This window comes from Drosophila serrata, unplaced genomic scaffold (genome assembly GCF_035046125.1).
Source record: "Drosophila serrata isolate PLE 108 unplaced genomic scaffold, ASM3504612v1 contig_273, whole genome shotgun sequence".
In the NCBI taxonomy this organism is placed as follows: Eukaryota; Metazoa; Arthropoda; class Insecta; order Diptera; family Drosophilidae; genus Drosophila; species Drosophila serrata.
Window position 1 is genome coordinate 300892 of NW_028257171.1, and position 24929 is coordinate 325820.

Sequence of the window (24929 nt, forward strand, 5' to 3'; positions counted from 1 at the left end):
GACCGGCGTCTCAGCCGCTGCCTACGCATCTTTTGCAATTTCGTTTGAAACGCCCACGCCTTTAAGTTTTAGCTTAGAAATAAACAGCCAAGCCAACCTACAAATTCAAATTAAAGTTGTATTCGCATTATTTGCTATATTTTGTGAGTGCACAGGAAAAAAATACTGATCAATATAGCCACAAAAACATTTATAATTTCTGAATTATGGTCTTCTTAGAACTATATACCTAATTACTTTTTATTTTGCCATGTTTTTCGTATCATCGAATTTTTTTGATCACTTTTTTATAGCAAAGATCTATCTGAAAAAAATCTTTCTGAAAAAAACACCGTAAAAATGATCAACTTAAATTCAAAAGCAATAAAAATAATGCAATTAACTAAGTGAATTTAATTTTTTGTAAGTTGATGTATATTGTAGCATACTTTTCAGCACCACTTCAACGGATTTCTTATTTCCGGCCTTTTCTTTAGCAATTATTGTCTTATTTTCTAAATATCTTGTTCTAATTTCAAAATATTTTCTTCAAGTGCATTTTGTTGTTTGTGTCTACGATTCGAAATCAGCTCTCGTGGGCTTTATAGCCATAGATATATAATACAGTTTAGAGCCAGCCCGCCCGAGTGTCTGCCACATTTACCGCCGTCACCGTTGCCGCTCTCCAGCCGGCTATCCATCTAAGCCAGCCTATCTCCAGGTATCCGTATCTGTATCTGTATCTCCATCTCCATCTGTATCTGTATCGGAGTCGGATCTATCCGGCCATCGGTTAAACCTCTAAAGTGCCATAGATTATTATAACACACGCGCTATGCGACTGTGCTGCGGTTAGCCGCAAAACTCAAAACCGAAACAGAGACTCCATCCGAGAGATCCAAAGGCCCCACACGAGCTATAGACTATATATATGTACATATGCTCCCCCGATTCCCTCTGGGATGCGTTATGCACACACAAATTGTGGGTGGGGAGGAACTGCAGTGCGAATTAAAGAAAAGCTGCTGTCAACAAAGCAACGGTAAAGAAAATGAATGGGAGGAAAGCCCACAACGGAAATGGCAAATGTAAAAAATAAGTTATGGTAGGTGGGATGTGGTAATAATAATATTTAAATAGGGGGTGGGTCCTACAACAACACACCTTAAATAGTTCTAATACCTTTTTTTTGCAGTCATCATATAAGGTGGCCCAGGTGTAATTCCTTAATGGTTGTGACCGTTTTTAGCTTTTCCTTTATTATTATTATTATTTAAGGGTAAGGGTTTCCTTTCGAAATCAATTATATTTTAGGCTTAAGTTTTAATAATAATTTAAGCAGGTTAAAGCCTCATTTATAAATTTTCTATACAAATAGTAAACAGACTTTTCTCTGCCACGCAATCAAGCCAAAAAGTTAGTGAATGGAATTGTAACAGCCACAAACTGGGGGGAAAATATGACAAAATCATAAAGCTGAAATGGCCACGCCTATTTTTTTCGAGAGGAGGAGGACGAGGAGGGAAGTTGCACAGACACATATTTTGAAAGTGCTGCCAAAATGCAGTTTAATCACCTTCCAGAGAGGCGGCGGCCCACATGGCGAGCCCAAAAACGCAGCCCACACCAAATATGCACATTAGAGAGCACGTAGTGAAAGAGTGGGTTAAGGCAGGGGGCGTTGAGGGGTTAAGAGGGGCGGTCGATGGCTAGGAGAGGGTGAGGGGAGGCAGTGGGATCGCATCGATCAAACAACGGACTGCAGATTTAATTACCAGACTCGTTGATGCACTGGGAAATATACATATATAAGGAGAAAATAAACTATATGAAAGCCGAAGTTTGTATTAATATTTTAATACTTTGATTTATATTTATAATATTTAAAATATTACAAATTTTCTGCCTTGTGCATATGAAAAAATGGCAGTTAAATATTTTTGTACATTTTGTTCTTCAATGTTTTACTATATTTATACAAAAATGTTTATTGCAATCGAATTATTTTTTACTTTTAGCTATCATTACTCCATTCAAAGCCTACTTAAGCAGCTCCTCAAATTATATTAATTAATATTAGTTGTGGTTGGGTAAAATACTTATAATAATCAGGCGAATTAATATTGAATTTAATTCTTAAGAATTATGAGCTCCCTAAGCCCTAAAGCACTTGACCCATTCTCCATAAAAACACAGCTTTGTTTGTTCGTGTGTTACTTTTATTTATTTTTAATTATTCAATATTTAATTCTTATTACTATTATTTTCGTTATATTTCCTTAAACTTAAGCTTAAGCTAATTTTTTTCGGTGCCTTTGCATTTTCACTCGCCTGGCAACAAGCCGAAGCGAAAATGAAAGCTTGAAAAGAGTCGCCAACGTCGCCCCAATGGTTGCCTGCTCCCTGCTCCCCGATCTCCGCATCTCCTCCAGATTTGGGCGTCCGACGCCGCTGCCAACGTCAACGCCAACGCAGCGAGACGCGCGCCGCCAACGTTGAATGAAATTTCATTCACAAAAATTCAGTAAAACGAATCCAAAAAGGCAATGGACACAAGTCACGCATGCGCGGTTCGGAGTGGATCGGATTGTATGCTATATGGACAGAGGCAGTGGCAGAGGCAGACGTCCACGAGGGAGGAGGGGGGGAGATCGCAGAAATTACAGCGAAAAATATGCAGCATGTCTGGGCGTCTCGCAAAAGTTGTTGCCCAACCGGAAGTATTAAATTCCAATTATGGCGACAAGATATTCGCTTCGTCTCTCCATCTACATACTATACTACATATACATATATACCTATATATATTAATATATATTGCTTATGAATTGATTTAAAATCGTGAAGATCGGGTTAAAGGAAGGAGCTGGGGCAGACGATCTCCGCTAGCTGCTGCCCACGACCTCCATCAGACGCCGGCGCAAACGCTGACGCACATCATCGAACTCGGGCAGCGGCACCAGGTTCATCTCCTCGCCAGAGTCTAGTCGATGATCGTACAACTCCTCGCCGTACACATCATGCCAGTCTGGCGATATTAAATGCAGAAATAATTGAATAATTAATTAAACTTCCTTATTTTCTTCTTAAAAATAACTTACCTCGACTAAAATTCTGTGCATGAAATCGCACCCATAAGGTATACCTATAAAGATCGGTTCGCAGGCTATAGCCCATGATCTTGATGTTGCGCAGCTTGGGTTTATCGCTATTGGGATGCTTTGTGGGCAGCATACCAGGCCTGGGATACTGACTCAGGGCCACGTGCTCATCAGCTGGAAAGTAAACCAAAATATAACTAGGAAACCCAGCACATAAAATGCAAAGAAAAGCTTACCCAGTCCAACGCCCATCAGTTGAAAATACAAGCTCTTGCCCTCGCCGCAGGTCAATTCCGGAGGGTCCTCCTTACAGGCGGGAAGGGCAGGCAGACCCGCCAGATCCACTAGAGTGGGGAATACGTCCAGGAGCTCTGTGATGCCGTGATAGAACTTCGTTTGACTCAGGGGAAACTGCGGGCTTCTGATCATCAGTGGAACCCTCAGGGCCACCTCGAAGTTGCTATACTTGGCCCACTCGGCATGCTCGCCCAGGGACCAGCCATGATCACCAAGTACCACCACCACCGTGTTCTCCAGATCCAATCCCGTTATCAGCTTGCCAAACAAATCGTCCACATAGGCCACTGAAGCGTAGTAGCTCTGTCGGATCTGGGCGGCCTGATGCCTGGCAATGGGTCCATATGGAAAGGAGATATTTGAGTGCTTAAAGTCATCCCTGGCGCGCACATCTGTGTAAGGATTCCAGGCCACCGCTGGCATATTCGGTGGCTTCAGGCGGTCCTCCGTGTAGTTGAAGAACTGAGACAACGGAAATCTGGAGAGGAACTGCTTTGGAAAGCGAAAGTTAATGTGCGGCTTGTGGAAGCCCATGGCCAGAAAGAAGGGCTCTCGTTTCCGGGTCTTACGGCTCTCCACGAACCGCAGAGCCTCCGCCACAGACTCAATATCCGGTAGAGTCTTGTACGGCTGCGTTTGCAGCTCCACAGGGCAGATGAGATTCTTCCGGAGAATGCCCTCCTTATCCGGACAGACAGGTGAGTTCATAAACTGTTCGGTACGTGGACGGAAGGCTGGCACTGACCAGCTCAATGGATAATCATCCGTGTTATTCGATGAGAGTCCCGGATGAAAGACCTTCCCACAGCTGTAGGTGTAGTATCCGTGCTCCTTGAAGTACTGCGGCAGGGTGGTGAAGTTTCCGGTGAAAGTGCGCCAGTAGCTGTAGAAGTCGTACAAGTGCAGCGTATCCGGACGTCGACCTGTGAGCAAGGAATTCCGGCTGGGCGCACACAGAGATTGCTGAACCAAATAAACATTAATTAATTAATCCCATCTCTCGGAAAATAACCCTAATCGTATAAACTTCGACCCTCACCTGACTGTAGGCCCTTGTAAAGACATGACTTCCTCTAGCAAAGTCATCCAGATACGGAGTGCTGGCCAGTGGATCCCCATAAGCGCCCAGAACTGGACGCAGATCGTCAAAGATCACCATCACCACATTGGGCCGTCGGGGCAGAGTAGCTGCCTGCGCGGAGGTCTCGCCCAGGAGGAAGAATTCCCACAGCCACAGCGAGAGCAGGAGACGAGCAGCAGCAGCAGCAGCGGCGGTCATGACCACGGCAAAGGAGATTCGCGACTGTTGACTCGAAGATGCCGACGACGACGACACGGCAGCGGATGTGGATGCCGGCGATTTTGTTGTGCTACCCTCTGTGCCCATGAACTTTTCCCACACAGGGAATATTAGTATGATTGAAATGTGAGGCAATCATTTTGATTTATTGATAAAGCTTTAAAAAACTTATTAACTAAACATAATATTTTTAATCAAATCTTTTGGGTGCAGTAACAATTTTCCGATAAAATTTCAAAATAGAAACCTTTAACAATGATAAAGGATAATAGATATTTCTCAAACTCCTGGAAATTTTAAATTTAAATGTAGATATTTGTAGGAAAAACACATGAGAGGGTATCTCGTGATCATTGCATTTTCCTTTTGGATGCTCTCAACTTGTTTACAGATCTGTGTTTTGTGCCGGAGAACAAGTGCTGAAGGCAAAATACGCGGCACAGTGTAAAGAGCATGGAAAACGCGGACGTAATTCAAAACCGCCCTCCCATTATATTTCAATTGAATTTAACGGAAGCGCGCCTCGACGACGACGACGTCGCTCTCGTATCTATAATACAAAACAGAATACAGTGTAACCTCCGAATCAAAATTGTTCTATATATATGTACATAAAAACTTGCTTCATAGCACCCCTAAATCGTATAATGAAATATCAGATCTGTCACAGAAATAGCCAGAGATTAAATTTGTATAGTGTCAAAAAGTATAGAATTTTATTTTAAATTTATCCCTTTGCAAAGTTATTAACACAACTAATTTGAATTTAACCCCATAGCTATTTCTGAGACATCCCTGTATTTATTTTCAGTTTAAACATCATAATTCATAGAACTTTTAGTTTTATAAAATAATTTTTAAATCTAAAGTTTAAAAATATATAATATATGTTAAATAAGCAACAATTTTCCTGGCCAATTACCCGAATATATCAATTGATTATTATAGAGATTTGATTTTTATAATGGAATTTTCATAAAGGTTTATGGAGACTCCACTGTACTGGACACTGACTGGAAATCGGGGACAGACCTCAAACTGGCCATGATTCATATTTACACACAATAGTTAATGGCTTGTGAGCTCTAACGATAACAATAATACAAAATATTGGAGTTTTGTGATACGTATATATATATAGAAAAAACAGTCCCAGTAAGGAGTTAATAGTCGACCCCGAATCCCTGGGGAATCCCCTGCTTAAAAGACCGTTCCGCAGTTGGTGCAGCGCTTCTCCCGCATTGCCAGACAACAGAGAACTCCCACAGGGAAGAAAAAGATAGCGCAGCACAGGCCGCAGGCGGAAAAGGTGTCCTCCAGGTAGCCAATGCGACACGCAGGGCAACCACCGATTACAATGATTTCCGTGGGCAAGGTGACCACTGGAGCCACCGTCGCCGGCTGCTGGATAACAACGCTTACCGGAGTCGTCTCGAAAGCTCCATAAGTGGGCACATGCATGTTTGGGGGCGGGGCGCTGGGTGCTCCATGGTGCACGCCTGCAATCAGTCGGGAATCTGACGAATATTCAAAAGTTTACAATTCCGTATTTAGTATTCTTTTTTGATATTGTTCCTACCCTGCGAAGAGGCGTTCATGACTTCGTCGTAGCTCGGCGGTGCAGCGTCTTTGCGGGTTTCTGCCATTCTGACCGGTAAAGCTTTCGCTTTGCGATGACTCACTATCTCTAGTGTGTTTTTTGTGATAACCTAGGTTTTTTTACTCCGCTTAATTGCGTTAACTTAGATTTCAATTTTCTTTGTTTTGCTACTGCAGCTAGCTATCGACTGAACAGCTGACGCGGATAAGAACAATCGGTTTATCGTAAATCGAATAGGAACCGCGTACTTTTAACTTCAAAGCTCAATTTTTGAGCGTTGTAAATCGAAATCACAGTTAGTTTAATAAAATTTAATAAAAACTCAATAAAAAGTAACAATAGTTTGACAAAATTAAGCGCAAATAAGTGTAAATTAATTTGGCTTTTTTACTATAAACCAATAGTTATATTTTTTCATTTACAAAAACCTGTAGGCAAACCTATAGTAGCTATCGATTTGGCTCTGTGTCAGCGAGGACTTCTGCTTGGCGAGGACCTTCTCAAAGTCCTGCCACTTGATTTCGGTAGCCTCGAAATCCCGTTGGAATGCCTCAATAGCCGCCTCGTTGCACAGATTGCACAGATCCGCTCCGGAATAGCGTTCGGTGAGGGAGGATATGACCTCAAGATCCACATCACCATGGAAGGGCATCCGCTGGGCGTGAAGCCGAAGCAGTGCTAATCGTGATTCTGCATCTGGAGCCGGGACATGGATGAGCTTATCAAAGCGTCCGGGTCGCATCAGGGCGTCGTCAATCATATCCGGACGGTTAGTGGCCGCTACAACTAGTATGTGTTGCTGGCTGCCGCCGCCTACGATTCCATCCATTTCAGTAAGCAGCGTGGACAGAATCCTTAGCTGAACTTGGCCACCACCGCCGCCACTCGAGACTGTTCTTCTGCCAACAAGGGAATCTGACATTTGGGACTATGAAGATTGAATATTTAAGTAATTTTAAATATGGCTCACTTACCAATCTCGTCCAAGAATATCAAACAAGGCGCATTCTTTCGGGCCGTGTCAAATATCCTTGATATAAATCTCTCTGCACAGCCGACGTATGGAGAGTAAACCTCCGCAGCCGAGGTGGCAATGAATGTCATGTTCGCTTCCCTGGCCAGGCACTTGGCTATGGTGGTCTTAGCGCATCCCGGTGGTCCATAGAGCAGCACTCCCTTGGGCAAGCTCAAACCGAATCGAGCGAATGCCGTACTTTGTCGAAGACCCGCCAAAACGGAAACTTGCAGTGTGCGCTTCAGAGATTCCATTCCTCCAATTAGTTCGAATCCCGTTGTCATCTTGGACACTTGCACATCCGTGGCGCGGGAGGCACTTGGCTGCGTTTGGAGCAATGACTGGCGAAAGATTTGATCTACGGTGGAACAGATGTCCGCTTTGGTCAGCCATTCCTGCTGCACGCGTCGCAGAAGGAGTGTTAGATCGGCAATCACATATCCCTGAGTGTTCCTGGCTATGTGATCGAGTAGTAATTCAGAGGTTTGGAGCCCCTGCTCTTGGCAGAGATCCCTCACAATCTGTCTGCGCTGCTCTTCACTGGGCATTTCGATGGAGATTTCCCGCACAAAGCGTCGTCGAGCGTGCTCGTGCAAGGAGCCAGGAAATGCAGAGGTGGCCACACAAATAATGCCCTGTGGCAGTGCATCAATTAGTTTGTATAGCTGTGCGGAAATACGTAGCGAGTTGCTAGCGTCTTTGGCATCCGCGGAGCTCGTCGAGGGGCAGAGCAGCTCTAGATCTTCGATGAGTATCACAATGGGCACTGAAAGTTTAAAAACTTGTTCAAAACTCTGAATTATAACGAAAGTTAAGAATTACATAGCGGACACAGCTGTTCCTTGAATGTTTCTGCCGCCAGGAAGATTCTTCGCAGCTCCTCTTCCGTTTCCCCAGGATATGAACGCATCACCTGGTTAGCGGTGATGTAAAAGCAGTTGCAGCTGTGACGACGCAGGAACTCTCCCAGCAGGCGACTCTTGCCACAGCCCACTGGCCCCACAAGCAAGGCTGTAGTGGGAAATCGGTAAGTGAAGTCGCGCTTGGAGGTCTCTACCAGTTGCTCCAAGGCCTCCATTGGCTGCTTAAAGCTGTGCGGCACGTACCGCGAGGTGCAAACTAAAGGATAAGGCGTCGCTAAACGTGTGTCTACCAGGAGCACCTGCGCATCGCGTGCTATTTCAAAGCACTCATCTGGGAAGACTTCTGGACCATCGAATATCTCAACACTAGAGATCCCCAACTTTGCAAGTCGCCGATGCTGAACGGAGCATCCTCTGGTGAGCTTCAGGTGGCGTAGGAACACCCGCACATCGTCCCGCAGATCCTCCAGCGCAACTTGAGGGCGTTGCAGTAGCACCTCGGTGACCGTGACTACGCAGGGAATTTTCTCCATACTAGAAACCAATTTCAAGGGCTCCAATTGCACCAACCGCTGATTAAAAGGCGAAAATCGGGCTGAGGAGGCCACAATACCATCTAGGAAGCTACAAGTCTCACTGCCGGCACGCGTTGTAACCCAACAAACGGAGTAGCTGCCATCGGAAAGGCGGCAGCGGCACCATCCTGTCTCCAGCACGCCCTTTTCTGCCGGCAAATAACATCGTTGGGGCTGGTGTTCACTGTCATCTAGCAGGGATAGCGGAAAAACCGGAAAATTTAAGTTGCTTTCGAGCATTTTTGTTTTCCTCGCTTGAGGCCGAAAAAATTACTAACGCGTTTTCAGAACGGACTAAAATATGGCAATGCCAAGGGATAATTACCCTTCAATAACGCACCTTTTTCGGGAGTTTTTCGCGTTTTCCCTACATAAAATCACACTTTTCCCCATGCCCCAAAGGCTGCGAGGGCATATCTAGAGCTTTCAGCTGCGAGAAATTGCTGCAGGCACGAAAAAAACAGAAAAACTTTGAAGTTCTTCGCGATTAAGAGACTTAAGTGTGACCAGCGGCCCCCAAATTGATAACTTGTACCGCATATCGATATTCAGTACTAAAAGTATCGCATAAAAAGTTCAGCCAATTCTATTCGATATCTAGACAATCGAATATCTTGAAAATTAAGTCAAATTCGGGAGATAGTTCTGGAATTTCGTAGTTTTAATAAATAATAAAGCAGATTAAGCCAAGCAAAGCAGCTAATGTGAGTTTCATCAAAGCAGCCAGTGACTCCGGCTTTTAATTCGAAAGCATTCACTCATTCTTATTGCCTTTTCCCGTAATTTTTATCTTCCACCTGACGACCTCCGCCTGCTCGCCAAATCGTGCGCTAAAAATCACGTATATAAAACAAAAAACGAAACAAAAAAGATGTCAGACTGGGACTCTGTGACCGTTCTGCGCAAGAAGGCGCCCAAGTCGTCCACTCTCAAAACGGAGTCGGCGGTCAACCAGGCGCGCCGCCAAGGAGTCGCCGTGGACACCCAACAGAAATGTAAGCACTGCCGTCGCCCCCCTGAGTGTGCGAGTGTGTTGTGACCCCCTTTGCGGCGACACCACTGTCTAACCTAGAAGCACACCTCCTGCTGCATTGCGTGGCATTTGTTGACGTTATTCATGTCACCGGTCGAGCTATTTCACAACTGCATATCGGGCCTTTCCCCACGCTGACCCTGGCTAAGCAATTGATTTTTTTTCCATGTCTCTTGGAACACAGATGGTGCAGGCACCAACAAGCAGCATGTGACGACCAAAAACACTGCCAAGCTGGACCGTGAGACTGAAGAGCTGCGCCACGACAAGATACCACTGGACGTTGGCAAGCTAATCCAGCAGGGACGCCAGGGCAAGGGACTTAGTCAGAAGGACTTGGCCACTGTAGGTCCTAGTTATTAATACAAAAAAAAAAAGAGCAAATAGTTTGTATTTTAGATCCTAGTTTGGCTTGGTCCAGTTAGTTTTTTATACATTAATTTTGTTGGTTGCTTTACTTTCACTTATTCAAAACTAATCTCCATTTGTATTTCATAGAAAATTTGCGAAAAGCAGCAGGTGGTGACCGATTATGAGGCTGGACGCGGAATTCCAAACAATTTGATCCTCGGAAAGATGGAGCGCGTGCTGGGAATCAAGTTGCGCGGCAAGGAGCGCGGCCAACCAATAGCGCCTCCCGGTAAGAAGTGAGACGATGCTGCCGCGTCCGCCGCAGCTAGTGGTGCCCTACTTACACACACCTCAGCCAACAGCACAACCAAAACATCAGCACCACAACAGCAGCCACACCGACATAGGGAGCAACACCATCAGCAGGAGTCTGGGGGCTGGAGCACGGTGAGCGGCAGACGCAAATGAAGCATTATCGGGAGGCTGTCGAACCAAATCAAATCGGGTCACAGCAGCAGCAGCAGTAACTGCAGAGAGGAGCAGTAAAAACCCAGCAGCAGAGCAACAAAGCAACCGAATATCCAACTAATAACTAAGCCACTATGAGCGCCAATTTCGTAAATGTTTATTCCAAACCACAGAAATTAAAGGAAGACCGAGGCTCTTGGCCTTGTCAATCCTTTTTCTTTCTACCGTTCAAATTAACCATTGTAATTACCCAAAAATACACATAATCACAAGCACACACAATGCTGATACGCAGCAGAAGACGGACGTGAAACGCAACAGACTTATTTTGATATTAGGGTGCGCTCATAGTTTGGCAGAGACATTTTTGGCATTTGAGTTTGTTTTAGAAACTTGATCTATAAGTTATGGAATTAAAAACAGAGACATGAAAGCATGAAAAACACTCGAATTTCTTTCAATCTTCTTATCATCCGCATTACCTACTTAATCCACTTGCATGACCATCCCTCCCAAGCATACACACAACATACATTAATTGATATATGCGAATTCTTAGAGCTTAGTCGGACTTTCCCTCTCCTTTTTGTAATTTATCGTAAGTGTAAGGGTCCTGAACTGTGCGTTTACCAATGCATTATACATATTATACAACAAAACATATGCTAAATGTATTTAGAAACATTTTCTAGTCTACAAAACAAAATATTTAAATATTTAAGCGATATAATGATGGCATTTCCCGAATGTTTATTTCCCACTGACCTTATACTGACCAGTTGCCGGATGGAAGGCAACTAGGGATTGGAGAATGTCAGAAAGGTAATACATATTCCCAATGAATGACTCCCTTTTTTGCACGTGATTAAATCGTAATTATCAAATAAATGTTTTTCTGCCATCTAAGCAATATCTGAATGGTAATTACCCAAAGCAGTTTTACTGGGAATAAGAAGCTGTTTTATCATACGGCATGGTTGGACACCGAAGTCAGGACAACTTAAGATATTCTTTAAATCAGAAAGAACATATAAAACTTAAAAGCCGTCCGCAACGGCATATGTTTAATTATTCCCTAAATAGCACAAATTTGTAGGTTTTGTTTTTAAAATCTTGAACTAATTAGTTTTGTTCTTTGGCCGATTAATTAGAGAATTCAAGGCCCGCTTGGCCTAGGCGATGGCTTGGTCCGGTATCTCGTTGGCCGCAGTCTTTTCGATAAACAACTTCAAGGCCCTCTCCAAGTCCCAGTCCGCTTGCTCCACAATCGATGTGCACCAGGTGGAAATAAGTCCGGTTATATCTTGGAACATTAGCAGCTTGTAATCCTTGGCATCGACAGAGTCCTCTTCTAACGAACGTTCTCTGTGATCCGGATAGTTAACTTTGAAGGCGGACCTGATCATTTTGCTGCTGGGATTCATGATGTTAAAACGTTCGTTGGTGATCCGAATGCGGTGTGCCCCCTTGCTAATGCCCTTTAAATAAATATCTTTAAAATAAATATGTATATATTAAAGAAAATCTCTCTTACCAGGCCCTCGCCCTCAATCTTAATCACAAACTGCCGGCTAAAGGCTAAAAAGAAGTCGCTGTTATCTCGGGTGACTGGTGACTCGTCACGGAGCAGACCGGTTACATTGATGACCGCCGACTTGCCATCGTAGTGCATCACGTCCGTTTGTAGGGAGTGGAAATCGTGTGTGACCTTTGGCAGCTGCATCAGGACGTCCATGATCTCCGCGGTGCCCACATGAACTCCATTGGCCGCCCGCGAAATGTCGCGATTGAGCAAATTTCGGGAATGTGTGCTGTATTTGGAGATGCGACGAATGAGGTGACCATTTAAGTAGCTGCGGGGCATCGTGTAGCTGCTGGTCATTGTGAAGAGCGAGTCGTCTGAATAGTATTTAAGCAGATTGGCCCGCTCCTCCGGGCACTCGAACTCGCGCAGATAGTCTCTGAGAAAGACGTCGCCGACCAATTCGTAGGCGGCGATATCGCAGAGGAAGTCCTTCTGCGGCGCCTGGCCCGGATTCGTTTGCAGATCCACGCCATCTAACGTTGTTAACTGAGGAAACATCTGCGTAACCGCACGAACATATTCACTGGCCAGGCAGTAGTTGCGACAGAGTGGATTCCCGTGAAGAACCAAAGATTTCAGCGGCAATTCGCCTAGGGATTCGATAGCGGATAGCTCGTGGAGCCAGTTGTGGCTAAGATCCACGGCTCGCAGGTTGCCCATCCGTCGCAGGACATGAGCTTTCTGCACAGTCAATATCTTGTTATTGCATAGCCGGATCTCCGAGCAGTTCGCCATAAACTGCTTCGAGGCCACTATCAAAACGTTGGTCAGAATTTTTGGCGAGCTGAGGTGCACAACCACGTTTCGGAGGCTCTCGCTAGACTGAAACTGATCGAGATCGAGCAGCCGGTTTTGGGCGGCATATCTACGTTCCACCGCTTTTCTGATACACTCCTCCGGCACAACGTGTTGTTTCTTGAAGGTGCTCACGTTCATGCGCAGGTAGTAGCTAAAAATTCGCTTCTCGGGATACATCGGCATCGCTGGTATCTCCATCTGGAGCTTGAAATTGTTCACCAGGTTGGCAATCTGATCGTAGCAGTTGCAAACGAGAAAGATGTGCTCACCACGATCGTACTGAAACAGTTTATAAGTTTACAGATTGGCAGATCAGAAGGTCGAACAAAAACTTACCTTGTAGTAGCAGGGATAGAATTCGCTCAAGTTGGGATCCACGTAAATGAAAAACATATTAAAAAACGACTCCTGCTGGAACTCGTGATGGGGATCTGGGACCTATGAAGGTAATTCATGCAAATTTATCAATATTAGGGTCATTTTGTATCGCCATTTATATATAATAAAATAGTAATCTATGGGTACCTGGCACCATAAATAAATATATATATATATAAAGGTAAATTTACAGGGAAGTCCTGGTAGAGACCGAATTCATTACATCCCATAAAGACCGCTTTTAAAAAACGGAATTCCAGGAAAATGAAACCTACCAGAAAGGCATGCCATTGTTGGCTATGCTCGAACTGAGACAGCTGGAACGCGTTCATTTCGTCAATTCGAGTTCCATCCGCGTCCAGATCGATCTCGCCGTCTAGCGGGGAATAGGCCTTGTGCAACTTGTTAAATGGCAGTCCATTCTAGGAAGATATTAACGGATCTGTGGGATTACCCTGGTGTATGACCATGTGGATAACTTACCACCATTCGAAAGTTCTTTTCCAGCGACTTAATGCTGCCCGGAAATTTACTGCTCCTGGCAATGGGATTGCGATCCAGGCGTAGTTCTCTGGCCCGAAACTGCGCCAAGTCTCGGCACAAGCGCTCCGCCGATCTGATCTGGAAGTGCAAAATTAGTTTTCTTTCTAAACAGGAAGCACCTTAAATCTTAAAACGTACCTTATTGCCGCTCAGGTCAAGCAGAGCGTAGTCCACGTTCGAGAGGAGGCTCAGATGTCGTACTTCGCGTATTTGATTGTTCGTCATAATGAACCCATTTACTCGACTACAGGCGGGATCGTTGCGGATCACCTGGCACACGTTCATCAGAATGGCTGGATTGCCCAGACTCACCACAACGTTACGGAACTCCGGTAAGGCCCCAAAGTTGTCCAGATTGAGAAGTCCGTCCACTCCGTTCTGCTGCTCCAGTCGCTTCAGCAAATTATCCAGTACGCTGGCGATGAGAAAATGCGGTGATATTTGTCTCATGTTGGACTCGGCCACCGCAAGCTGCACTCCGATCGGAATCGAGGCGCCGGTGCTCACGCTGATGGTTAGGGACAACTTGAAAAGATTGTCAATGGCCTGTTTGCAGTTGCGGGCAAGGAAGGTGTCCTCCCGAGTTCCACGCTGAAAATGATTGAATCCTTTAACAACCCTTTTTTCCCTAGCGATGGGGAACACCTACCTGATAATGCACAGGATAAAACTCGGCCCCGTCCACCGCCTCGTAGAGTGCCTCCATGATTACATGCTGCGGATTGGGCAGGTACTCCAGCTGGCCGCGGTGGTGAACGGTGAACTCGTTCCAGCTAAGGCCCGGGACCCGATCGCCGTAACTAGAACAATTGGAGAAGATCCGGGTGTCCGGATAGTCCAAATGTATGGGCTCCGTGCCGTCGCCAAAGTCCAGGACACGCCTCTGGCCTGGCATCGCGGAGTCTTGTTTAATTGTGCTTCCTTCAACGCTTATTATTTTTTACAGTTGCAATTCAGATCCTCATATCCATACCGAAGCCGCGAACAGTGTTGGTAAACAGCGCAAGGTGATTTGAATTCTTTAAAAATTCGAAAGGCAATACAACTTAACCTGCAACCTTTTTCTTTGACTGTAGGAAGACTACAGTCTTTTCTACAGAGGCTGTAGGTAGCCTCGAAGGAAGCCTCAGGATGTCCTTAAACACCTTCCCCTTCAGATCGTTAGCGTGACATCCGTTCCCGAGCCGTATGCAGTGCTAGAAAACATTGTAAATCCAGTTTTAAATTTTTTTTAGCAAAATTCTGATGGAGTGCAGATCAGTGCCACCAATTACTTCGATTGCCGGAAGACTACTGATCCGAGGCGGAACCAACCGACCCTGAGAGAACCCAGGCCACCTTGGAATTTCTGCCTACATATGCACTTTCTCAATCAGAGAGGGCAGGCGGCAGGAAACCCGATCCTACGTGCTGAGCAATTTCACTGAGCGACTCTCTAAACAAAACAATGTTTATTTGTTTAATGGCTTAATGGCTACAAGTCTTTTGGAAAGATGTGGAGAGATACATATCAGATACGTATTATACTACTTCTTGGGAGTCTTCTTCTTGGCGCTGGCGTTGGCGATAGCAGTGGCCTCCTTTTTGCCCTGGTACAGACCGGTGTAGTAGCCTGACATATACCAGGCGGTTAGCATGGCAACAACATCCTGCTCGCCGCCCTCGTTCTGGGAGGTGAACATGGGGGGAAGCGGTGGCATGGGCGGCATTGTCTGCCAAGCGCTTCCTCCGGCAGGGGTCTTGCCCTTTCCCGAAGACGACTTCTTCTGGCTTTGGACTGCGGAGGCAGAAGTCGATGCCTTGAAGCGGGCCGTCTGCTCTTCACCTGCCTCCTCGTTCTTAGCTGCTAGAAACTGTTCTCGACGAACTTTTTTGCCCCATGAGGGGAGTAAGTCCTCCATTGGCACCACCTGCTCGTTCTCGTAGCCCAGGTAGCGGATGGTGCAGCTCTCGCCCTTTTCGTCCACGGAAACCACGACGCCCTCGTAGTCCAAGCCATCAATATAAGTGGCGCGAGCGAAGTCGCCGGTCTTGAAGACCATTGGCCCGGGGCTGATAGGCAACGAATCCTCGGCAACGGCGGCTTCAGCATCTGCGTTTTCCTCTTCACGCTTGTTTGTAGAATCGGCCAACCGTCGTGCCAATGCTTCGCGGGCTAGGCCAACGTTTTCATCGTAAAACTTCACCAGCAGTGAGTCGTCCCACGCGGCGGTGTTTACCTCGTCCGACATCTTGCTAAGTTATACTCAATTCTTTAACAAAATGAATTCTGGACGCTTTTCGTTGGCGAAGGGCCGAAATATTAATGTAAGTGTTGCACAACGCAGCAAAGTGCCGATTAAGACGTATATCGACCAGAGTTATATCGACTATTGAATTAAAACAAAACTTAATATAGAAGAATAATGTAATTTTTATTTCTATTATCTTTTGAAGGAATAGTTAAAAATCCCTCTGCCCAAAGGGGCTTTATATCGATATATATTGTTATATATATTGCGCACGGTCACACAGCACAGTAACTTCCATCACTAGCGCAAAAGCGAAACTCATCATCCAAACTAAAATCTGTGTTTAACTCAATTTAACCGGAATTATGGCAAACGTGGAAGCACTTTACAAAGAACTGACCGTCGAGTGGGCAAAGCGACCCCCAAATACCACGCGGTGTGGTCAGCTGCTGGACCAACTAAAGGTTGCCCTGGTGAAGATGGCTTTCCTGCCCACCGACGGAAGCGATGCACAGAACTCAAAGAAGCAGCTGTTGCTGGCCAGAGGTGTTCTCGAGGTAGCCGTGGAGCACAGCGTTCTCAGCAAGGATCTGCTCGCCTTCGAGCGCTACATGGCGCAGCTGAAGTGCTACTACTACGACTACGCCAAGATCATCGGCGAGTCGGAGAGCAAATACAAGCTGCTGGGCCTCAATCTGCTTTATTTACTGTCCGGAAACCGGGTATCCGACTTTCATACAGAGCTGGAGCTCCTCTCGGTAGACGTCATCCAACACAACCAGTTCATCCGTCCCATCCTGGCGCTCGAGCAGTACATCATGGAGGGGCGCTACAACAAGATCTTCCAGGCCAAGTCCACGGTACCCGCTGAGATATACAGCTACTTCATGGACCTTCTGGTGGAGACTGTGCGCGACGAGATCGGCGCCTGCATTGAGAAGTCGTACGAGAAGATATCTGCCAAGGATGCGGCCAAGCGCCTGAACCTGCGGGTCCCAGATGAAATAAAGGCATTCGGTGAGAAGCGACAGTGGAAATTGGAAACCAGCGGCGACTACAGCTTTACAGACCGCAGCGTTAAGCCCAAGGAGCTGCTGCCATCCGAGGAGCTGGCCGAGCAGGTGCTCAGCTATGCCCGCGACCTCGAAATGATAGTCTAAGAAGTCCCCCGCACAGCTTTTAGTGTTTGATATATCTTAAAAAGTTAATAAATATAAAAGTAACATTTAATAAATATTAAAGTCTATGCTTCATTTTTTAGTATGGTCCAGCATAGAACTTGTGGACAAATGTTAAAATTTAGTTTATCAAAACTGTGATCACATATTCCGTGACTGTGATTTAAGTGTGGCAGTTAGTTTTCTAATTGAAAGGGGGATTTGTAAAACTCTGTGCGACGGCCACACTAGCGCGAACGACAGCGGAGTAAAAATTTTCGCTCTGCGATTATTCGTTAATTGCTTTAAAAGCAAAAATAGAAGAAATTAGAACATAATACACGAAATGGCCTGCAACGCTAGTAAGACGACGCTCCTGCGCACCATTGCCGTAAGTCTCGACTTAACCAACAAAAGTTATGGCAACGAAGCCTCCCACAGGGAGCTCGTGTTACGTAAATCGTTGTAAAAGTCTCTATCTAAACAAATGCGAACGCTTAAGGAATAATACCGATCTCGTCCTATTTTCCGGCAGAAACGAGGCTATGCCACCTGCCCCCGTGCCGCGGGCGACGTGTCCCCCGTGAGTGTGAAGGTTCTGGAGAACAAGCTGGTGGTGGCCACAGCCGACGCAACCGTTCCAGTTTCGCGCGTGTCGCTGGTGCTGGGGTAAGTCTGAACCTAGATCGCCTGTATTTGGAGTCTCCTCTAATATATTCCTTGCAGCGCTGGCTCCCGCAACGAGGCCTACGACACCCAGGGCGCTTCGCATCTGCTCCGATTGGCCGGTGGTCTGAGCACCCAGAACTCGAGCGCCTTCGCCATCGCCCGCAACATTCAGCAGGTGGGCGGCACCTTGACCACCTGGGGCGACCGCGAGGTTGTTGGCTACACGGTGACCACCACTGCAGACAACGCTGAGACCGGACTGCGCTACCTGCAGGATCTCCTGCAGCCTGCCTTCAAGCCCTGGGAGTTAAAGGACAACGCCAAGACTCTGCTCAACCAGTTGGATGCTGTCTCCACGGAGGTAGGAGTGCACAAACCGTATTCCTAACGACGCCTATTAATTTCTCGATACCTTGCAGCAACGCGCCATTGAGCTCGTCCACAAGGCCGCCTTCCGTAACGGCCTGGGCAACTCGATTTACTCGCCCCGCTTCCAGCTGGGTAAACTGTCCACTGAGAGCCTGCTGCACTTCGCGGCCCAGAACTTTGCTGCCGGCCGTGCTGCCGTCGTAGGCGTTGGCATTGACAACAACACTTTGGCTGGCTTTGCCCAGACCCTGCAGTTCCCTAGTGGCGGCGGCAAGGCTACTTCTGCCAACTGGTATGGAGGGGATGCCCGCAAGGACACTGCCGGACACAGGGCCGTCGTTGCCGTGGCTGGACAGGGTGGTGCCGCCACTAACCAAACGGAGGCTCTGGCCTTCGCTATCCTGGAGCAGGCTCTTGGTGCCGGTGCTGCCACCAAGCGCGGAACCTCGGCTGGACTCTTTGGCGAGGCCGTTAACAGCGCAGGAGGCAAGGGAGCCTCTGTCAAGGCTCTGAATGCCAGCTATTCGGACGCTGGCATCTTTGGCTTTGTGGTGTCCGCCGATGCCAAAGATGTTGGCCAGACTGTGGAGTTCCTGGTGCGCGGCCTAAAGTCTGCCTCGGTGTCTGACCAGGATGTAGCACGCGGTAAGGCTCTGCTGAAGGCGCGCGTCATCTCGAAGTACTCGTCGGACAGCGGTTTGATTAAGGAGATCGGTCGTCAGGCGGCGCTCTCCAGGAACGTGCTGGAGACCGATGCTCTGCTCAGCGCCATCGATGGTATCTCGCAGTCGGAGGTCCAGGCGGCGGCCCGGAAGGTAGGCGGCTCCAAGCTGGCGGTCGGCGCTATCGGTCACCTTGCCGGCGTGCCCTATGCCTCCGATCTGGCTTAAGTAGATAAAGAAACATCTGTTAACCGTAATGTAACGACACAAAAGTAAAACCTGTTGCAAGGAACGATCCGCGAACTTAGATACTTATAAATCCTATTTAATTAGTGTATAAATACTCTATTGGGAACTTTGGGATAACTATAGAAGAGATAGAGACTTCACATATCAACGGGTAAATAGAAAAAACTGGAATGGCCACTACACGAAAACCACCACGAGAATAGCAACGAACAGGGCAATGATGACCAACCAGTAGCCCCAGGTGCTGTCTCGCCGGTTCACTTGACCGATGCTTTGCGTCTCCCGCTGAACGCCCGACTCTACTCGGTCCATGGCGTTGGCCAGGTTGTCCAGGATGTCTGCGGCGAGATAAAAAAGAATAACTGCATGAGCAAAAGCCAGGCCTACAAAACATTTTACTTACTGTTCTGGTCCTCTACTTCGTTGCCCAGCTGCGTGGCCAGCTCCCGTTGTCGCGAAAGGGTAACCGACAGGGCCTCGAGGCCCTGATCCTGCTGCGCCAGCATCTCCATCTTCCGCTGCTTCAGGGCCTCCGTATCCATGGGTGCGTCGCGGTACGAACTTTGTCCCGGCCGAAGATCCTGGTCCTGCCAGACCGAGCCGGAGCTGGTGTTGGCTACAGCGTTCCGCACAGCAGAGTGCGTGCTGTTTGCAAATTTCTCGCGGATCCCACGCAGCTGAGAAGTGAGTCGGTCGTAGTCAATGCGGCGCTGCTGTAGCTCCTCCTCGGGGCTCGTCTCCCAGGTGATGGCATTGTCCAGCACCACCTTGAGGTGCTTCATATCCTGGCCCAGCTGCTCCAATCCAGACCGTATGCTAGCCGACAGCTGGACGTACTGACTGTCCTTGGGGCCGAGCTGCTGGCGCTGGTTCAACTGCACCAGCAGCTGGTGGCGCAGCCTCTCGCATCCCTCGTACTCGATGTCCCAGGAGTCGTGATCCACCAGCGCCATTTGTCCGTTTGGGGCTGAGTAATGCAATTATTAAAAAAAAAAAAACTACGCCTCTAAGAGAAGCCAGACAACAAAAACATTCTGCAGAACAAAAACAGCTGATGGCTGCTGGCAAATTCAGGATAATCACATAAAGGCGATTAAGGTCACATTGAAAACTGTCAGAATTATAGATATAAGATATTTTTATTTCTTTATTTTTTCGCGTTATTCTTCCAAATTAAATCATGTTTTCCAAATTCCGACTGTTCAATGGGTTAATTGTAAACACAGCCAGACGAACCTGTTCAATTTACTCCGGCTACCAAAACACAACCAGCAAAAGTCCCACCGTGAACCTGTTGAAACCGGCCAGCCCCTACAGGCAGGCCCGATTTCCATCGACTTTCCAAATCACAACGACCAAGTATTCTTCCTAAAATTAGTTTATGTCCTCAAATTAACTATTCTTACTTACTTAACAGTAATCAAATTTACATTGATGTTCAAGGAAGACGAGCCGTGCTACTTTTTGACCTTCATGAACAAGTGATGACAATAACTCATACCAAAGTCCCCAAAGAACTCGGAGGGCATGGATTTGGCAAGATTTTGGCGAAGGCGGCTCTTGACTTCGCCCTCTCAAATGGGTATTTTTTAAGAGTAAAGTGTGCTTTTGTCAAGCACTACATAGAAAAATATGAACCGCAATACGCCCAGTACATGATATGATAAGGAATTTAAATTCTATAATTGTCAATCAAATTACTAATTGCTTATTTCCTCAAGAACAATTCTGTAATCTAATAAAATAGGAACAATAGCTAACCATAAAGTTAGTTTACACAAGTGTTAATTGCCTTTCGATGCACATAGTTTATTAAGGCTAATAGAGTATCATAAGTTCTCAAATTTGTTTATAATTATGCTAAGTAGCTGGTTTTAAACAATATTGATTTGGCGATTTTAGGATATTTGTTTTTTTAATAAGAAAATTAAGAATATAGATAAAATTACTGAAAACCTTGAACTCCCGCACATAGAATACCCGCAACATATTTTCGTGCACTATCGCGATAGTGCTAAATTTCAAATTTTTGTTACCGTTGTTACTCACCGCTATAACTATCTATAAAAGCTATTTATATTTAAAATATATAGACGTTTTATTAAGAAAAATCGAAATAATGCGTTATTTGCGGCTAAACATATAAAAAGGAAATTATTTTTTAGTCAGCGATCCGGCAACCATTTACTAACACAAGCACATTTTGCGATACGATAGTTGTAACAGGTTCGCAACTATTGTCCATCCCTAGCTCACACGTACACACAATTTAATCGTGATTTCTTTTTATTTGTTTCAAATTACCACTTAAAAACTGAACAAATAAAGCCCCTAAACCGCTGGCCACAATGCCGAGTGCCCGTTTTCCTGTGCGCGGATCTTCCACCTAAGCGGAAGCAAGCTCAACCGCTTTTTTTGGACGTTTTCCGCCCGGGAGTGGGAGAGCGGAAAATCCACAGGCAAGCCTGCTGTAATCGGCAAAATAAGAGGGCTATAATTTAGGAACACAGCGGGAAACAGCACGCACAAACGTCGTCGGAACACCATGGAGCGGCGTGTGAAGCTGAAAACGATCAACCCGCACATCACATGCAAGATCTGCGGGGGCTATTTCATCGACGCCACCACAGTGACGGAGTGTCTGCACACATGTGAGTTGAGTTTGCCGTTGATGTCGCCTGTCCGGCGAGAAAGCACCTCACCAACAACTGTTTCGCCTCTATTTTAGTCTGCAAAAGCTGCCTGGTAAAGCACCTGGAGGAGAAAAAGACCTGCCCCACCTGCGACAACATCATCCACCAGTCCCATCCCCTGCAATACATCAGCTTCGATCGCACCATGCAGGACATTGTGTACAAACTGGTGCCGAAGCTACAAGAAGGTGTGTTCACGGCTCTAGGATGCACAAAAGTCCATGCTAACCGCCTGTTTGGCTACTTTTAGATGAATCGCGCCGGGAGCGGGACTTCTACAAGAGCAGGAACATGCCATGTCCGAAGGACATAACGCAGAACCACGAGGACGACAACGAGAAGGTGATGGAGGCGCACGCCGAGTCCGATTTCCATCGCCTGGACGAGCAGGTCAATGTGTGCCTGGAGTGCATCAGCAATAACTTTAAGAACCTGCAGAGGCGCTTCATTCGCTGCAGCTCTCAGGCGACGATAACGCACCTCAAGAAGCTGGTGGCCAAGAAGATCCTCAACGGCATTGAAAAGTACCGCGAGGTAGACCGACGGACAGTAATATCTATTCTTCAGGTGTTCTTAAATCTTTTTGTCTCCTACAGATCGACATCCTGTGCAACGAGGAGCTGCTGGGTAAGGATCACACCCTGAAGTTCGTCTATGTGACGCGGTGGCGCTTCAGGGATCCGCCGCTCCGGCTGCAGTTTCGTCCTCGGGTAGAGCTCTAACAACTGGGATAGATATCGCTGTTCGCTGTTTTTAGTATAATGCCACAACAAATGATCTATTTTTATAATTTATTGACAAAGCGTAAATATCGTAATTAGGAGAGAGTCGCTAGTGTTAGTCCCCCGTTCCTCCCAACCAACCAACCAAACCAACCATTTGTACATGTATAAAGTAATTATATGGTTATCCCTCGTAGGATTAAGTAACTTTCTATCTCGTGTGACTGTTTTTTGCCGCCGTCACAATTTGCTCATGATTTAATCAACACTCTCTGTTTGCAATATTTTATGTTCTCTCCCCCGTATATAGTTTCAAATATATTGTATTTATTATTTTAATGTACAAAACACACAGGACTGTAAATAAATTTGTAATTATGTCGAAGGCCGAGTGTCTAATTTGGTCGCTGCCACGCGTTCCTGTAGCTGTAACGGGGTGCTCCTCGAATAAACGGCGCCCGCTGGACGTATCTCCGTGGCCCGGACGATGGGAATTGTGGCGGACGAGGTGGCCTTGGGTATCCGAACCTCGGTGGCGGTGGCGCCATCGGATATGGACCGTACATTCCCTATAAGTGACAAAAAGATATTTATTAAAAAGATTCAAAAGAAATATTCCTTAATTAGTTAACAGTCGTGAGACTATTATTTATGTATATTTACATAGAACTCATGTGCTGGCACTTGTACATAGTAGTTGATGATCTTTGGCGGCGGAGTCCGTGGTCTCCGCTCACTGCTACGACTCCGGCTGCGGTTCCGACTTCTTGAGCGGTGGCGTTGCCTCCTGTATCGGCTTTCCCGTTCCGGGGAGTACGACTTGGAGCGGGAGCGATGTCTGGTTGTCCGTGGAGACCTACGTCGCAATTTCCGATCCCGCTCACGTATCGCATCCGAGAAGTATGGAACCTTGGGTTCCTCGCGCTGCCTTTCTCGCTCGCGATCCCTCTCCCTTGGATACTTCTCCCTTTCACGGCGGGACCTTGACCTGAGCGACTGGAAATCTATGTGAAAAGAGCACAGGATTAGTCATTCCTGTGGGGTAACTATAGATCCATGTGGAAAGCATTGTGCTAGGTCCATTGTCTGGCAATCCTTGTGGTTCGCTCGCTTTCTTCCATTTCACATTTCACTCTTTTGGCACTAGAAAAAAAACAACAAAAACATTGTATGCACTTGGCCATATATACTTGGATCCAATCGGATCGATGAGCTATAAATAATATATACCTCGGTGCGCGGATCCGCTGCTATCTGCGTCCATTTTTTTTTTATTTTTTATGTGTTTTAACTTTGTGTATGATAGTGCGATATTTATTCCCAGCGATAGCTCCAGTAATTAGAGCCGGTTGTGTCGGCATATCGAAACCTTTTGTAAATGTATTGACTATCGATATCCGAACGTTAAAATTTAAAATGAGTTCAGATTTGAATTCCATCGCTGGTTTATCAAGAAGCTGGTAAGAAGCTGGAAGAAATCATTTCCGACCCTATTAATCATATATATTCTTGATCAGAATGAACAGCTAAATCGATCTAGCCATGTCTTGTGGGAAAATAAATTGTTGGATATTTTTCCAAAATTTCAAAAAACGATAAGGGGTTACATCATTAAAATTGTCAAAAATTGGCCAAAAATTGAATTTTTTAAATTCAAAAACTGAGTATGCAGATTGGCCCTATAAAAATTAGCACAGAACCGCTTTCCGAATTGAAATTAATGCATTTTTGGCTTAATTATGATGTTTGAAAAACATTGATTATTTAATAAAATTGCCTGTTTTTATACCATTTTTCAGGTTATTATAATTTTAGTCAGAATCTTTTAACAGCATCCGCAAACGCAGTACGCAGATTTGTTAGCGATTTAAAAACTAGCACAGAACAGCTTTCCGAATTGAAATTTATGCATTTTTGGCTGAGTTATGATATTTGGAAAACACTGATTATTTAAAAAAATTGCATGTTTTTATACCTTTTTGTAGAGTATTAGTATTAATCAGAAGCTTATAACACAATGAAGGAATCATTTCCGACCCTATTAATCATATATATTCTTGATCAGAATGAACAGATAAATCGATCTAGCCATGTCTTGTGGGAAAATAAATTGTTGGATATTTTTCCAAAATTTCAAAAAACGATAAGGGGTTACATCATTAAAATTGTCAAAAATTGGCCAAAAATTGAATTTTTTAAATTCAAAAACTGAGTATGCAGATTGGCCCTATAAAAATTAGCACAGAACCGCTTTCCGAATTGAAATTAATGCATTTTTGGCTTAATTATGA

General features: G+C 45.8%; 12 protein-coding genes across 15 annotated transcripts; 5 read left to right on the top strand and 7 right to left on the bottom strand.

The window, feature by feature from the left end:
- Positions 1–2176: 2176 nt before the first annotated feature.
- Ids (iduronate 2-sulfatase) lies at positions 2177–5567 on the bottom strand. The gene is made up of 4 exons (XM_020944332.2): positions 4417–5567; positions 3317–4340; positions 3081–3254; positions 2177–3007 (listed from the first exon to the last, which is right to left on the bottom strand). The coding sequence occupies exons 1-4, from the start codon at positions 4762–4764 to the stop codon at positions 2865–2867; spliced, it is 1689 nt and encodes a 562-aa protein (XP_020799991.1). The 5' UTR covers positions 4765–5567; the 3' UTR covers positions 2177–2864.
- LOC110177630 (membrane protein BRI3) lies at positions 4797–6466 on the bottom strand. Its single transcript, XM_020944444.2, has 2 exons — positions 6257–6466; positions 4797–6194 (listed from the first exon to the last, which is right to left on the bottom strand). The coding sequence occupies exons 1-2, from the start codon at positions 6321–6323 to the stop codon at positions 5878–5880; spliced, it is 384 nt and encodes a 127-aa protein (XP_020800103.2). The 5' UTR covers positions 6324–6466; the 3' UTR covers positions 4797–5877.
- Positions 6467–6573: 107 nt separating this feature from the next.
- LOC110177588 (ATPase family gene 2 protein homolog B) lies at positions 6574–9286 on the bottom strand. Of its 4 annotated transcripts, none has more exons than XM_086834621.1 (4): positions 9056–9286; positions 8115–8921; positions 7252–8058; positions 6574–7192 (listed from the first exon to the last, which is right to left on the bottom strand). In XM_086834621.1, the coding sequence occupies exons 2-4, from the start codon at positions 8686–8688 to the stop codon at positions 6696–6698; spliced, it is 1878 nt and encodes a 625-aa protein (XP_086690747.1). In that variant the 5' UTR covers positions 8689–8921; positions 9056–9286; the 3' UTR covers positions 6574–6695. The 4 variants fall into 4 exon arrangements, with proteins under 4 accessions (XP_086690747.1, XP_086690750.1, XP_020800031.2 ...); XM_086834624.1 differs by having other exon boundaries at positions 6574–7205; positions 9056–9256; XM_020944372.2 differs by lacking the exon at positions 9056–9286 and having other exon boundaries at positions 8115–9046.
- Positions 9287–11025, top strand: mbf1 (multiprotein bridging factor 1). The gene is made up of 5 exons (XM_020944373.2): positions 9287–9434; positions 9602–9725; positions 9948–10108; positions 10262–10403; positions 10470–11025. Exons 2-5 carry the CDS (start codon positions 9602–9604, stop codon positions 10580–10582), a joined length of 540 nt encoding a protein of 179 aa, XP_020800032.1. The 5' UTR covers positions 9287–9434; the 3' UTR covers positions 10583–11025.
- A 588-nt stretch (positions 11026–11613) lies between these two features.
- Positions 11614–16302, bottom strand: nxf2 (nuclear RNA export factor 2). Its single transcript, XM_020944348.2, has 7 exons — positions 14536–16302; positions 14025–14477; positions 13827–13964; positions 13619–13765; positions 13302–13403; positions 12117–13244; positions 11614–12060 (listed from the first exon to the last, which is right to left on the bottom strand). Exons 1-7 carry the CDS (start codon positions 14779–14781, stop codon positions 11755–11757), a joined length of 2520 nt encoding a protein of 839 aa, XP_020800007.1. The 5' UTR covers positions 14782–16302; the 3' UTR covers positions 11614–11754.
- Positions 15319–16117, bottom strand: Smn (survival motor neuron). Its single transcript, XM_020944314.2, has one exon. The coding sequence runs from the start codon at positions 16115–16117 to the stop codon at positions 15413–15415; it is 705 nt and encodes a 234-aa protein (XP_020799973.2). The 3' UTR covers positions 15319–15412.
- Positions 16303–16438: 136 nt separating the features above from the next.
- On the top strand, positions 16439–17351 carry Rpn12 (regulatory particle non-ATPase 12). The gene has a single exon (XM_020944312.2). It carries the CDS (start codon positions 16483–16485, stop codon positions 17275–17277), a length of 795 nt encoding a protein of 264 aa, XP_020799971.1. The 5' UTR covers positions 16439–16482; the 3' UTR covers positions 17278–17351.
- A 157-nt stretch (positions 17352–17508) lies between these two features.
- Positions 17509–19315, top strand: UQCR-C2 (Ubiquinol-cytochrome c reductase core protein 2). The gene is made up of 4 exons (XM_020944311.2): positions 17509–17665; positions 17810–17943; positions 18001–18304; positions 18363–19315. The coding sequence occupies exons 1-4, from the start codon at positions 17621–17623 to the stop codon at positions 19200–19202; spliced, it is 1323 nt and encodes a 440-aa protein (XP_020799970.1). The 5' UTR covers positions 17509–17620; the 3' UTR covers positions 19203–19315.
- Syx8 (syntaxin 8) lies at positions 19279–20276 on the bottom strand. The gene is made up of 2 exons (XM_020944313.2): positions 19627–20276; positions 19279–19561 (listed from the first exon to the last, which is right to left on the bottom strand). Exons 1-2 carry the CDS (start codon positions 20174–20176, stop codon positions 19401–19403), a joined length of 711 nt encoding a protein of 236 aa, XP_020799972.1. The 5' UTR covers positions 20177–20276; the 3' UTR covers positions 19279–19400.
- LOC110177547 (uncharacterized) lies at positions 20085–21004 on the top strand. The gene is made up of 2 exons (XM_020944315.2): positions 20085–20582; positions 20641–21004. The coding sequence occupies exons 1-2, from the start codon at positions 20404–20406 to the stop codon at positions 20885–20887; spliced, it is 426 nt and encodes a 141-aa protein (XP_020799974.1). The 5' UTR covers positions 20085–20403; the 3' UTR covers positions 20888–21004.
- A 431-nt stretch (positions 21005–21435) lies between these two features.
- Positions 21436–23023, top strand: l(3)73Ah (polycomb group ring finger 3-like lethal (3) 73Ah). The gene is made up of 4 exons (XM_020944346.2): positions 21436–21874; positions 21952–22104; positions 22167–22450; positions 22513–23023. Exons 1-4 carry the CDS (start codon positions 21769–21771, stop codon positions 22636–22638), a joined length of 669 nt encoding a protein of 222 aa, XP_020800005.1. The 5' UTR covers positions 21436–21768; the 3' UTR covers positions 22639–23023.
- On the bottom strand, positions 22944–24020 carry tra (transformer). Its single transcript, XM_020944347.2, has 3 exons — positions 23869–24020; positions 23302–23642; positions 22944–23207 (listed from the first exon to the last, which is right to left on the bottom strand). The coding sequence occupies exons 1-3, from the start codon at positions 23900–23902 to the stop codon at positions 23034–23036; spliced, it is 549 nt and encodes a 182-aa protein (XP_020800006.1). The 5' UTR covers positions 23903–24020; the 3' UTR covers positions 22944–23033.
- Positions 24021–24929: the final 909 nt, after the last annotated feature.

Excerpts from the sequence above, each read along its gene's own strand:
- Ids (XM_020944332.2), bottom strand. The coding sequence starts at position 4,764 with ATGGGCACAGAGGGTAGCACAACAAAATCGCCGGCATCCACATCCGCT. Across the intron at positions 4,341-4,416 it reads TTACAAGGGCCTACAGTCAG|CAATCTCTGTGTGCGCCCAG; the intron begins GTGAGGGTCGAA and ends TATTTGGTTCAG. Across the intron at positions 3,008-3,080 it reads TGCACAGAATTTTAGTCGAG|ACTGGCATGATGTGTACGGC; the intron begins GTAAGTTATTTT and ends TAATATCGCCAG.
- LOC110177630 (XM_020944444.2), bottom strand. The coding sequence starts at position 6,323 with ATGGCAGAAACCCGCAAAGACGCTGCACCGCCGAGCTACGACGAAGTC. Across the intron at positions 6,195-6,256 it reads CATGAACGCCTCTTCGCAGG|ATTCCCGACTGATTGCAGGC; the intron begins GTAGGAACAATA and ends AATATTCGTCAG.
- LOC110177588 (XM_020944372.2), bottom strand. The coding sequence starts at position 8,970 with ATGCTCGAAAGCAACTTAAATTTTCCGGTTTTTCCGCTATCCCTGCTA. Across the intron at positions 8,059-8,114 it reads GGAACAGCTGTGTCCGCTAT|TGCCCATTGTGATACTCATC; the intron begins GTAATTCTTAAC and ends TTAAACTTTCAG. Across the intron at positions 7,193-7,251 it reads GATATTCTTGGACGAGATTG|ATTCCCTTGTTGGCAGAAGA; the intron begins GTAAGTGAGCCA and ends CCCAAATGTCAG.
- mbf1 (XM_020944373.2), top strand. The coding sequence starts at position 9,602 with ATGTCAGACTGGGACTCTGTGACCGTTCTGCGCAAGAAGGCGCCCAAG. Across the intron at positions 9,726-9,947 it reads CGTGGACACCCAACAGAAAT|ATGGTGCAGGCACCAACAAG; the intron begins GTAAGCACTGCC and ends CTTGGAACACAG. Across the intron at positions 10,404-10,469 it reads CCAACCAATAGCGCCTCCCG|CCAACAGCACAACCAAAACA; the intron begins GTAAGAAGTGAG and ends CACACACCTCAG.
- nxf2 (XM_020944348.2), bottom strand. The coding sequence starts at position 14,781 with ATGCCAGGCCAGAGGCGTGTCCTGGACTTTGGCGACGGCACGGAGCCC. Across the intron at positions 14,478-14,535 it reads TTTATCCTGTGCATTATCAG|CGTGGAACTCGGGAGGACAC; the intron begins GTAGGTGTTCCC and ends AATCATTTTCAG. Across the intron at positions 12,061-12,116 it reads AGATTGAGGGCGAGGGCCTG|GGCATTAGCAAGGGGGCACA; the intron begins GTAAGAGAGATT and ends ATTTATTTAAAG.
- Smn (XM_020944314.2), bottom strand. The coding sequence starts at position 16,117 with ATGTCGGACGAGGTAAACACCGCCGCGTGGGACGACTCACTGCTGGTG.
- Rpn12 (XM_020944312.2), top strand. The coding sequence starts at position 16,483 with ATGGCAAACGTGGAAGCACTTTACAAAGAACTGACCGTCGAGTGGGCA.
- UQCR-C2 (XM_020944311.2), top strand. The coding sequence starts at position 17,621 with ATGGCCTGCAACGCTAGTAAGACGACGCTCCTGCGCACCATTGCC. Across the intron at positions 17,666-17,809 it reads CGCTCCTGCGCACCATTGCC|AAACGAGGCTATGCCACCTG; the intron begins GTAAGTCTCGAC and ends ATTTTCCGGCAG. Across the intron at positions 18,305-18,362 it reads TGGATGCTGTCTCCACGGAG|CAACGCGCCATTGAGCTCGT; the intron begins GTAGGAGTGCAC and ends GATACCTTGCAG.
- Syx8 (XM_020944313.2), bottom strand. The coding sequence starts at position 20,176 with ATGGCGCTGGTGGATCACGACTCCTGGGACATCGAGTACGAGGGATGC. Across the intron at positions 19,562-19,626 it reads CGAAGTAGAGGACCAGAACA|ACATCCTGGACAACCTGGCC; the intron begins GTAAGTAAAATG and ends ATCTCGCCGCAG.
- LOC110177547 (XM_020944315.2), top strand. The coding sequence starts at position 20,404 with ATGTTTTCCAAATTCCGACTGTTCAATGGGTTAATTGTAAACACAGCC. Across the intron at positions 20,583-20,640 it reads TTCCAAATCACAACGACCAA|TAATCAAATTTACATTGATG; the intron begins GTATTCTTCCTA and ends CTTACTTAACAG.
- tra (XM_020944347.2), bottom strand. The coding sequence starts at position 23,902 with ATGGACGCAGATAGCAGCGGATCCGCGCACCGAG. Across the intron at positions 23,643-23,868 it reads CAGCGGATCCGCGCACCGAG|ATTTCCAGTCGCTCAGGTCA; the intron begins GTATATATTATT and ends CTTTTCACATAG. Across the intron at positions 23,208-23,301 it reads TGCCAGCACATGAGTTCTAT|GGAATGTACGGTCCATATCC; the intron begins GTAAATATACAT and ends TGTCACTTATAG.